The sequence below is a fragment of the Wyeomyia smithii genome, chromosome 2, assembly GCF_029784165.1.
Source record: "Wyeomyia smithii strain HCP4-BCI-WySm-NY-G18 chromosome 2, ASM2978416v1, whole genome shotgun sequence".
Taxonomy (NCBI): Eukaryota; Metazoa; Arthropoda; class Insecta; order Diptera; family Culicidae; genus Wyeomyia; species Wyeomyia smithii.
Window position 1 is genome coordinate 31247449 of NC_073695.1, and position 12500 is coordinate 31259948.

The 12500-nt window shown below is 40.1% G+C and overlaps 1 protein-coding gene across 13 annotated transcripts in view; it reads left to right on the forward strand.

Moving 5' to 3' along the window:
• The window catches only part of LOC129721582 (uncharacterized), a 99469-nt gene extending 87283 nt beyond the window's left edge, over window positions 1–12186 (forward strand). For all 13 annotated transcript variants that reach the window (XM_055674328.1, XM_055674330.1, XM_055674318.1 and 10 more), the window contains 3 exons: window positions 9971–10045; window positions 11235–11483; window positions 11656–12186. In XM_055674328.1, coding sequence (XP_055530303.1) covers window positions 9971–10045; window positions 11235–11483; window positions 11656–11779 — 448 coding nt within the window. In that variant the 3' untranslated portion in view covers window positions 11780–12186. The remainder of the gene's footprint in view (window positions 1–9970; window positions 10046–11234; window positions 11484–11655) is intronic.
• Window positions 12187–12500: the final 314 nt, after the last annotated feature.

The window sequence follows — 12500 nt, forward strand, 5'->3', positions numbered from 1 at the left end:
AGAAGTTGAAGTGCTGCCGAATTGTAATATGCACATTTAATACGACATCATTAAACGGGAACGGAACAAAGGCTACGGTTATGCAGAACGCGAATGCCGGCGCGATGCGATTCGCCTTACCGTGGTGAAATGTACAGCTCTTTTTAAGGCGAAGTAGAGCTATACATTTCAACAGATTTCGTCTTGCCGAATCGCATCGCGCCGTTATTTGCGTTCTGCATGACCGTAGCCAAACACTAAGCGACGCAAACACGTAATAATAGTCAGAGTATGCATGTAGATGAAGATAATTAACTTTGGATTATAGCGCAAAACGAGAAAATATTAACTCTTCAAATAATCATTTGTGTTCTTCAAATTTCAGTTGTTCAACTTAATATCCGATGAAATGTTTGTTTATTATCTGATGAAGCTCTTATATAGGCCAAATGATGCATTCCCAATTTACTAGGTCCATAACTCTGCCGACCGTGCTTGGGAAAGCGCGGTATAACGACCAATCAAGGTGTTTTGACAAGGCTTAAGAGTTTTCAATAGTACAATAGTTCGAATGATAAAATTGCAATTTCATGCATTTGGTAGGAATCTTAGAAGGTTTTCTAATCGATTGCTGCAAAAACGAAGGAAATCCATCGAAAACTAACCGATTTATTAGCATTTGAAATTTTTCTCACTTTTTTCAGTTTTAGATTTTCATTTTACATCCCTATGTAGCCGAACTTCCTGAGAGAAGTATTCTTTTTCAAAATTAAATCTTCAGTAATCCATTTGTTGTCCTTATAAGGACAATTGTTCAATTTATCATAGGATGTAGTGTTTATCTTACATCTCTGTGTTACCTTTATAGTGAGGACTAAGGCGCACGGTCAACACAATGAGAAAGGTGTTTTCACATTGAAAACTAGACACGGCTTTACTGGAGGAAGTGTTGGCAAATGCATCTACCGCTGTCATACGAAAGCGCGTCGTTTCATGTGGGGAATATCAACAACGAAAAATGACGCGCGTCTAAGCATAACCCGAACTGTTTCGCCGTGCTGCTCCCATTTACCTTTACATCGGCCTCAGGGAAGTACCGGCTGCATCTGCATCTACCGCTGAGGCTGTCACTATACTGCTGTTGGTACCAAAAGCTATTAACTCTTCAAATAAGTGTGTTATTTGTTCTCAAAAGAACAATTGTTCAATTCAAAATCGGATTTACGCAATCGCATCTCTGTAATATTTCCGACAATAATATTCTTCTGAACAAACTGATACAACTTTCCCATTAGGCCTCTGCCATAATAGACGCGAAAAGCGACGCGAACCGATTCGCTCAGCTGTAGGTTAATGTACAGCCATCAGTAGAGCTGTACATCAACCTACGGCCGAGCGAATCGGTTCGCGCCGCTTTTCGCGTCTACTATGGCAGAGGCCTTAGAGAAAGTTGCTGGCTGATGTATTCACTTCATGCAAGCCTGCTGCTGATGCTTCCCGCTACCACACTGAAACAGCATTTTAGTGAAGGGAGTGTCGTTGCATCAGCTGACCCTGCTACTATCGATGCTGATATACCCGCTGCAACAGCTATGCTATGCATAGCCATGCCACAGTTGTGGCCGCTATACGCTGGCCCAACTGCTGAGCAACTGCAACGCTATTCGCAGCCATGCCACAATTGTGGCAGCTATCCGCTATCGATGGTAGCCACCGCTCGCTCCCGCTGCTGCTAAGGGAGGACTGCTGTCGTCGCTGTTCAGAACTACTATGAGCGGCTTCGACTAAAACAGGCTCTTATATAGGGATGAAAATAGGAATGAATTATTTTACATACGTGGTGGAATGATATAACTTGAAAAATATGTGTGACTTCATTCTGGTTCAGAGCGATCATTTGATAAGCTCCACCTCTTTTTTCAGTTTCTAAAGTTTTTCCTCAGTTTCGTAGCACGGATGCACAAAAATGATTTCTTGTGAACATTCTGTCGAGCCGGACCGATAGCACTCTCATTGAAGCAACAAATTAACATGTTTTGTGTCGTGTTGCGCAGCTTGATTGAAGAAAATGTTCCCGTCCCCATGTCGCATGTAAGCAGATTACTGCGTTCAGTAGACAGTAGATAGTGTATCCAGCGAATAAACACCGATGGTGCTCTCACACACGCAACGGTTTTAACCCGTATCTTATTGCGGTTTGTAACATCAAGCGCTTTCGTTTGCTCGCTGTTGCGTGTTGCATCATGTTGCAACTTGGCAGCTGGGAGACGACGAAATTCTGTTTATGCTGATTGATTGAATCGACTTCATATTAGCTCTGCATAGTCGAACTAACTGCTTTTGTGAATGCGTACTAACAGGGCAGTTTATTATTCAATGTCGGTTATGCTGATCGCAGCCTTTGCGCTGCCCCTACAGTGGGGGGTTTACTAAATAAAGTGAAAATTAGACAACTACAACAGAATTTGATTGCATCCCGCACAGAATGTCTGCTTGTGTTGATGCCAGAAAATTATTACCCTTCAATTATTTTTTTATTTGCCTTGAAAAAAGCATTTTGCTGTTCAAAATCGGTTGCTAATTACAACCTTTGAGCTGCCCTAACATTGAGGGAATTAAGATACACGGACAACATGCACTGTGGAAGCTATTTCACATTCAGTAAATTAGACGGGTGCGACAAATTTAAATTGCTAGGATGCAACACAGAATACTTGCTTGCGTTGACAAAAATTATTAACTTCCAATGACTTGTTTATTTGCCTTCAAAAAGGCATTTTGATTCCCATAATTGGATTTCCTGATGGCAATCTTCATGCTGCCCCAACACGGGGGGAATAATGGCTGTCTGGCGACACACGCTGAGAAAAACCGCGCTGCTCCTGAGACGTGGTAACCAACCACAGAGCTAGTGCTGCTGCTAAGGAAGGACGACTGCTGTTGTCGCTGTCTAGAACTATTATGAGCGGCTCCGGCTGAAATAGGCTCTTATATAGGCCAAATAGCATGTTTTCAATTGCAAAGAATATGATCCTGTCGACCGTGCTTGGGAAGCAAGCATATAACGACCAATCAGAGGTCGAATTTTTCGTTTTGACAAGGCTTGACTATTTTCAATAGTACAATAGTGTGAATAATAAAATTACAATTATCTTATTTTGGGAAGAATCTTAAAAGATTTTCCAATCTATTGCTGCAAGAACGAAGGAAATCCATCGAATACTAACCGATTTATTAGCATTTGAAATTGGACATATTTTGAACTTTTTTCGGTTTTAGATTTTCATTTCACATCCCTATGTAGCCGAACTTCCTGAGAGAAGTATTCTACTTCAAAATGTCCTCATACAAAATTTCAGCTCAATCGGCTTCCCGGGAGTGAAAATTTTTGAGCTAGAAAACTCCCACATTTCACTTGTCCTATTCTCAATTTCACTTCACTGGCAATCTCACTTCACGGAGGTGATTTTTGTCACCTCACTTGAGCTGGAATCGGGAATAGGTCTAAAAAAGTGAAGTGAGCGTGAATATATTTCACCGTGAAGTGACTCCCGTAATAAGCACCGATGACTCTGCAAGTTTTACTCCCGGAATTTATCGAGGATCTGTCGCAGGGTGAAAACTTAATCCGTCGTAGAACACTCCTGCCGAAAAACAGCCGACGAAAAATTTTGTTAACGGTCTCAATCTGAATAACAGTATACGAGAGAGCACACTATGCGGAGTTGATTAAAGTAATGCTTCGATAGTCAACAATCCAGTTGATGCTCTTTCTTGTAGATTGGGCATATGAGGCCTTCCAACCAGTCGTTCGGCATTTATCCAACCATATCCTCAGTATGATCTGGGATACCATCTTTCTCAGCAGCCTTGCCGTTTTCAGTCCACTAATCGCCTTTTCAACCTCCCCTTGTGTTGGTTGGTGGCTTCACAGCTTGTTCGTCGCTCATAATGAATAATTTTTAGCTCGACCACAATCAGTGCACAGTGGTCCAAAAAGGCAAAAAGTGGAACTTAATTCCATAGTGCCTTTCACTTTTATCCTACCCGTATAATCTCAAATAAAAAAAAAAAACTAACTTTTTTGTGTTGAGAGATAGAGGAATGGTTTGTTTGGCAAAGTTGTAGAAAATTGAAAAATATGAAACTTTGCTGCACAAACAAAATTTATACCTTCATTGAGTATAAAGTTATGAAGGATTTTCTGTTGAAGTTACTCAAAATATAGTTTTTTGTATTTAACTTTTGTCAGTTGCATTTTACAAGAAAATGATGTTCGGAAGAATCGTTGGGACACCCAAAACACATATTTTTGTCAATGACCACACATCTCCAGGACTCTTCCTTACGAAATTATAGCATATTTCAGCTTATTTTTTCGACTCATCAGTTTTTAGAGCACTTCAGGTGCTGTAGTTGGTCCCGCAGCTCGAACAGCCCCAAATCCATTGACGAATATGGATAATGAACCATGGTTTGTAGTTGCCGCCTCCATGGAACGTTGTTTCAATTGATTAAAGTGTTAATGTGTTATCGTTCTTGCAGTAATACGTTGTAATTTACTCTTCCAATTCGTTCAATGATCGTGGCTGCTTCCCATTGCCAAGAGTTGCTTTGATGGACTTAAGCATACACGACGTCACCGGGAGCGTTTCTTGTTGAATCGGTCATTTCGTTGTGCTGCTTTCGCTTGTTCTGCTGAGTTGGCATGATAAGGTGGAAGCAACATTGATGGAATAATCCGAATTGGTCGTCCAAACATTATTACTGCTGGAGACTTGTTGCCGAGGTAACTAATAGTTGTGTTGTTCGGTAGAATAGTAGAAACGTTTGTTGTTTCCTCTAAAGTTTCTCCTGATTGAGGTTTTCGCTGGGTACGCTTCAGAATGTCTACGAACCTTTCCACTAATCCGTTTGACTGGGGATGGAATGGTACAGTGGAAACGTGGCGAATACCTCGTTTTTTGCAGAAAATTCAGAACACGTTGCAAGTGAATTGGGTACCGTTATCCGAGACTGGGCATGTCGTTAGGATGTCGGACGACAACCCGGTGAAATGGTTCTTGATAACAACCCGACTGGAACAAGGCGACGGGGCGCGCAGCGAGCAAGGCTGCTTGATCAAGTGGAAGACGACCTGCGGGGCCTCCGCAGACGACATGGCTGCAGCCATGGACCGAGTTGAATGGAGACGACTTCTTCGAACAGCAAGGGACACTTCGGCCTGGAGCTGACTGGTAAGGTAAGGTATCCGAGACGATTGTTTCTGGTTCAGCAGTGCAGCATGGAGTACAACTCCGGACGAATTTTTATGTGATTACCGATTCCTGGCCAAAAGACGAAGCTTCGTGTATTGCAGCTCCGTTTTCAGTACCTTGTCAGTCTTCTTTGCAGTCTGGATAGCTTGGTCGATCGCATCACGAACAATGTTCACCATGTCATCTTGTAGGTAAATCGCTGCTACGACGCAATCTACATAGTCTTGACGATGCAGCCAAGGTTCGACTCCTGCGCCAGTCCTGCCACAGTCGTTACATAAATTACACGGCAACACGCTACGCGGTCATCCGAGCAAGGCTGCCTTCCTTCATCGAAGGTGAGACAGCGAAAGCACCGCACACTGTTTCCAAAGCTGCAAAAACGTGATCGAAATTATTTTGACCCAAAAAACTTGATTTAAGAGCCACATTGTCCTTAGTAAAGTTGTTTCTTTAATCATTATCCATGTTATAGAAGTTATAGTTTTGTGATTAATCCACTTAACAGTGAAAAGTGAAATGTACTTTTTTTCATTTTTGCACATAAAAATTCATCGTCTTCAGCAAAGTTGTAGCACATTTTATAAGAAACAACTTTGTCAAAGACACCATACTTCTATCTGCCTATTTAAATGGACTTATGTGGAGTTTTCTACAGATTGCCACTAAAAATCAGTTTTTTCAATATAACCTTTAGTAGTGATTCAATATAACCTTTAGTAGTTTATTTTTATCTCACATATTTCTCTGGTTATTGACGATTTTTATCAAAACAATGCATTAATTTACTAATAGATATCTTCGAAATCTGCAAATATCTGCAGACTAAACCATTTCTATATCAAAGGATAACTAAAACATCATTCAATCCAGATATAAGCATTTGTCTCTCGCTGTCTCCTGTGTTTCTATCTGTAAGTAAATTGGTGCACTATTTTAACAGAAATCTTCAATAGCTAAATAATTATAACAGATAGAGAGATAACAATAAGCTTCCTTCGGTGAACTCATGTGTTTTATTATACTGAAAAACATTGTAGAATATTTAAGAAATTTAGAAAACCACTATAAAAAGTTAAATAAAAAAATAATTTTAAGGGGCATTTTAAAGAAAACTTTAAAATAGTTTAAATGAACTATTTGGCAGATAGAAATATAATGTCTTCGACAAAGTTGTTTCTTATAAAATGTGCTAAAACTTTACTCTGCAAAGTGGATTTTTATATGCAAAAATAAAAAAAATAAAATTCGTTTCGCTCTTTTGGGTAGATTAATTACAAAATTCCAACTTTCATAGAATGCAGAAGAATCAACAAAACAACTTTGCTGAAGACACTATGGCTCCAAAATCTTTTTTTTTTTCGAGTAACAAGTAATTAGTGTGAATTAGTGCATTATTCAAGTAGGAATCGTCAATAACTAAAAAAATATGTGAGATAACAATACACTTCCTTCGAAGAAATTGTTCATTTTATTGAAGCAAACAATGTTATAGAACATTGGAAAATTGTAGAAAATCACTTCTAAAAGTTATATTAAAAAAACTAATTTTTAGTGGCAATCTGTAGCAAACTCCACATAAGTCTAGGCAGATAGAAGTATGGTGTCTTCGACAAAGTTGTTTCTTATGAAATTTGCTATAACTTTGCCGAACTGTGGCTTAAAAATCAAGTTTTTTGGGTCAATATAATTTCGATCGCGTTTTTGCCGCTTTGGAAGCAGTGCGCACCGGTGACCATTTAAACTCTGGTCGAAGAGTTTCAGCGGCTCATCAATCTCAACCCAAGTAACACCCGCAACATCAAGTTATAACAAGTTATAAATAAATTGCAAGGAAAACATCTAGTTTTAATCCACTCGTATTGATGTTATATATCAGAATTATAACATGAAGTTCTATATACATTAAAAATTGCACTGTATTTTCGATGTTTTGTGCAACGTAAGAACCGACGATCACATTATGCGACGCGACGCGAGACCAGACAAACAACACTTATTGTTCTTACAACATATGTTGTTTGTCTGGTCTCGCGTCGCGTCGCATAATGTGATTAAAAATTGTTTTTAAAACTGATTTATAACACGATTATAATCAACTTTTGCTTATATTGCTTATATTGATTTAGACGGGCAACGGAAGCAAATATGATGAAATCAGTTGTAAATGTGTTCGGTGGTGTGAATTATTTATTCTTCATCAAGTACAATGTAGATCTAAAATATTACTATCGATATATAATTCTTTTATATAAGTTGTGTAAAAAATTAATTTAAAGTAAAATTTATGTTTTACATTGGCACCGCTCCTCGCGCTTTTTCAGTTATTAATAAGTCATAAATCAGTTACTTATACTTATTAAAGAAAAACCGTGTTATTTGGGAAGTCGGGCACCACAATGATCGAGCAACCCTCTAGTTCAAAGTATGCGATCCATAGCATCTCCGAAAAGAAACCCGGTAACCAACAACGTCCACCGGAATCGAAAAATAAGTCCATCCCTCGTATTCCCTGCTGGCAGTGTGGACAAATGCACTATGTTCGTGACTGTCCATTCTGTGACCATCCTTGCAAAATATGCAATCGCACTGGTCATAAAGAAAACTACTGCGGCTGCCCAAAATCTTCAAGCAACTCTTCCACTCAACCCCGGGCAAAAAAGCTATTTAAGCAGAAGGTCAGTTTCAGACCCGACGCCAAAAAAATTTTCGTGAACGATATCGCTAACAGCTCCAGAAAACGAAAATATGTGACAATCACCATCACCAATGTCGCTGTTTCGCTACAACTGGACTCCTCAAGGGATATCACAGTAAAATTTCCAAATCAATGTTGAAGATATCGGGCTGCCCGCAGCTGACACCATCATCGATTGAAGCATCCAACGCATCCCGTGGACTCCTTGCCCTCATCGTTGAATCCTATTGTGAAGTCACCCTCAATGGCATGGTCAAGCGTGGCCAGTGTTTCGTGACGCAATCACCATACTTCAACATGCTCGACATTGATTGGATCGATATCTTCAGCCTATTGTCAGCTCCATTCGATACGCTTTGCAGTAAAGTCGCAACAGTTCCGGGGTCGGGTTTTAAGGAATCACATCGCAGCTTCAAGCTAACCTTCCAGCGGATTTCGAAAATTCATTGCAGGAAGAGAAGCTTATTGAGCTATTTCCCAAGCCTAACGCCAAGCGTGTTTTTTGTTCGAAGCGACCAGTTCCGTTTAACACAATTTCGCTGATCGATGACAAATTGACACGTTTTCAGTCGCTGGGAATCATCGCCCTTATCGATTTCTCCGAAGAGGCCACACAGATCGTCGTAGAACGCAAGTCGAATGTTGAATTTCGTATTTATGTGGACTATTCCACTTGCCTCAACGATGCTCTGGAAGCCAGTCACTATCTTATTCCAACTCCAGAAAAACATTTCACGCAGCTCAACGGAAGCGCCGCCTTCAGCATCACTCACTTCTTCACTCACTCACTCACTTCTTCACTCCCTCACTCACTTCTTCACTCCCACACTAACTTCTCACCATAAATACGCACCGGGGTCTCTTCAAATTCAACCGCCCTGCACCAGGACTAAAATCAGCGCCTAGGACTTTCCAACGACTTGTTGACACAATGATTGCTGACATTCCTGGGATACGTTTGTTTCTCAACGATGCTATCATCTTCGGACCAACCTGGGAGGCACACAAGGTATCATTGGACATGCTTGTTCAACGTTTGAAGGAATCTGTTTCTCACGTCAAACTGTCTATCAAGCATTTGGGGCTCATTATCGACAGCAAAGGTCTCGATGCAGGAAAGCACGAAGTTATTGCTTCTATTCCAGCATCAACCAACGTTTCCGCGCTCTTGTCTATCCTGGGGCTGGCAATTGCTACGGCCAGTTTGTTCGTAACAGCTGTGAGCTTCGCCATCCTCTCGACAAACTACTCAAGAAGGATACGAGGTGGCTGTGGAATACTGATTTCTTGCCCTAACCTTTGGCGTAACAAAGTTCCACAAGTATTTGTTAGCTCGCCAATGTAATGTATTCCAAAAATACTATAATACTTGACACTTTATTGAGTTTGCTTTTGTCTAGTTTGACAGTTAAAATTGTAATGAATAACACTGTCAACTTACGTGAGAGTATCGCATAGTAATTGCTCGCCGGGTTCATCGCTTCATCGTTATGTTTCCGAGAAAACTCATTTAAGTCTCTGAAAAAATGTTAGTGGTTGGGGCACCAAAATTTACAGGAATGACTCAAAACCTATAATCTATCTTTTTTTCTAGTTTGAGCTTTAGGGCGACACCTTTGTTGACCAGTGTAATTTTTCTTTCGACCACAGTTTGTAGTTACTGTGATTGCTTAGAATGGAACAAGTAGCAGGACTAATATCGAGTTACTTTAGCGACTTGATAATGATACGAGTTTTCCGAATCGGATTCGCTGTAAAATGATTTATAAATTTACATGAGTACTGATGTTTGACTTTCAGCTTTATCCGTAAAATGTGACGAAATATTTGATAGATATAGTTTAATCAAACTCGTTTTTTGAGTCTTAATCAAATAGTAAAAACTTTGTACAAAGTTTTTTTTTCCAAATAGAAAACAAAACACACACATATGGTTTAAACAATCAATACAATAAAGGTAGACTACTCTCGCACTGTTCACTTTGCAAATGGGAAAAGTTTCGCTACATATTATCTTTTCACTTTCCACTTTCAGAGTTGCCTCTGTCCTCATATTCCTGCTAGAAGTGAAATGGCTGTTCATACTCTTCGTACAACTGCTGTGTAGAAGGTGAGTTCTTTGATTTTGTCACCCGCAATCATTCCCAACTCGATGGCTTCTATTAGATAAAGTACATGCATGTGTCTCTCGAGTGATTTGACAGATTTTTCGTGCTTGTTAAATGACTGTTTAGTTTGATGATGCAGTACCTAATATTTTTTTATTTCTACCAGCTTGTTTCATTTTGTTCGATAAAATTAATGTCAGAGATTCAGTTTCTGAAGTTTTGTAATTCCATTAAGCAGAAGAGCTTTTTGTTTATTGTTGCCTAGGGAGGCTTCTAGGCCACCGTCAGTCTGTGCCCGATATTTTCACGAATGTTTAAGTAAAAGGTGAACGGAACGCACCATATCTCTTACCGGTCACGGACATGAATGCAGTCCAGTCCTTCGTTCAGCACTCTCGAAAACACCATCGAATGGACAAACTTTCCCATGTCTTCGTACATTATGGCACACCTTCATTGATAACAAGGAAGATATATTTCGCTCGGTTCATTTGGCTTACTACTGCCTGTCACAATGTTTTGATAATGTACATACGCAAGCTTTGATTATCTCTCCAAGGATCCCGCCTACTATGGAAAATTTTTAATTAAATGGTGTGCACGACAAAATGCTCAGGCGGATTGCGACGGTTACGTCAGTAAATTTCTGAATATAAGTGGAGCTTTGATGAGCTGATTTTTACAAAATAAAACTCTCTATAGCAATGGAAAAATTCCGGTAGCATCATTTAAAGACCGCAAATTATTGGTAAATGAACGAATACATAGAGCAATTGTATCCCTTTCTGCCAGTCCGATTCATGTCAATATTCATAGCTATACGACATAATCGATGAAAACCCCACAAGTGTCTTTGTTCCTGCAGACCGTGCTCCAAAGCTATAAATAAGCAACACATTGCTTCTTCCAGAATAAATCGCCAGTTGGCAGCGTGCCATCCGTTGAATGGCATTCCGAAGATTTATCACTTGAAGATAGGCTGGCATTTTTACCTATATGGCTTTCGGAAAGTCCATCGTGGTGAACGGTTCGATAGCACGAAAGAAAGCTTCCCACGGTATCGCTGGAAATAATCTTTTGTATAATTACCCATATAGCTTTAGGTAGTGGAGGGGGGCGATTCGAGTTGAAAGTTTATCTGATTGTATTATCCTTATTAAATTCCACTCTCCCGTTTCTATCTTTCGACAGCCACGATTACTCGGCAGGCTGTCACAAGTGTTGGAACTTTTGCCGGTTCTGCGGTGGATGGCGGCTCTCGTTTCCCTATGTGGCCTTAGGCATTGCGCTGATAATCTGGCCCCATCGACTGTGGCTGAGTCACGTGGCCGGAGGGCTGCTGATAGTGCTGGCCTTACTGCGACTGCTCACCCTGTGCCAGTTCCGACCGGGCGGAAGGGACGAGGAACTGCTTAACCACTTCGACGACCACGTAGAGAAGTAAGTGCGCTAACTATTCAGCTAGTTTTTTTTTAAGTTGCAGCTTGAAACCTCATATGGTAACACCTAACAACTGCTACTTCGAAAAATGATCACGCGCCCCCATCAGAATATAATCTTTATGGATACACAAATTTCACAAAAATTAATGTCGTTTCTTATTTGCCCTCAGATATGACAACCTCAGTGATGTGCTAGTGGATGATTCGATGCCCAAGCCTGGACAAAGTCTCGAAGACGATGAAGGGCACGAAGACGAAGACGACGAGAATACTGTCACCAACGGAGTCATTTGACAGGACTGGCAGAACCAAACCACCGATGTTGGTAAAACAGCTAGAAAATCGTTCCGTAAAAACATGAGCCAAAGCTACGAAAAGCTAGAGAATGACTGCGATTGTGATGTTATCAAGTAGGAATGGGAAGCAGGCTGCCACACCGTGGTGAGGTAGCGGCAGTACCGTAATACGTAGGGAGATATATATTATAAGACAAATCTTGTACACATACAAATCAATGTTTACACAGTTGATAGCGAAGGGTTTGTTACATTTTTATTTTGGTTTTGCATCACCATACGGTTATTCGAGGAATAGTATGAAAAAGCTTTACAAGTCATTTTGAGGTTAGCACGTTTATGAAACATGAGTTAAGTTATTGCATATATGTAATAAAAAGGTTTGATAATAAAATAAAAACCGAACTATCGAACTCGTCCATCAGCAAATATTTCTCCCTTGTCAAAAACAAAATTTGATTCCACACTAATCCTCAGGACTCGCACATCAATCGTCTATTGATGATAGAAAATCACACCAGTTGTGATACGTCTTCGTACTGCATAAATGATCTTTTTCTGTTGGATAGTTGGAGTTGGAAAATCTAGCAAACACGTTTGCAAATAAAGCCAAGCAAAACTTGAACGGAAAAACTATGAGACGAATTCTACTAGGATGGTCTTGCAGCTTTAGTTGTTTGTTGCGTTTTTCGCCTGCGATGATGTATCTTTAATCTAAG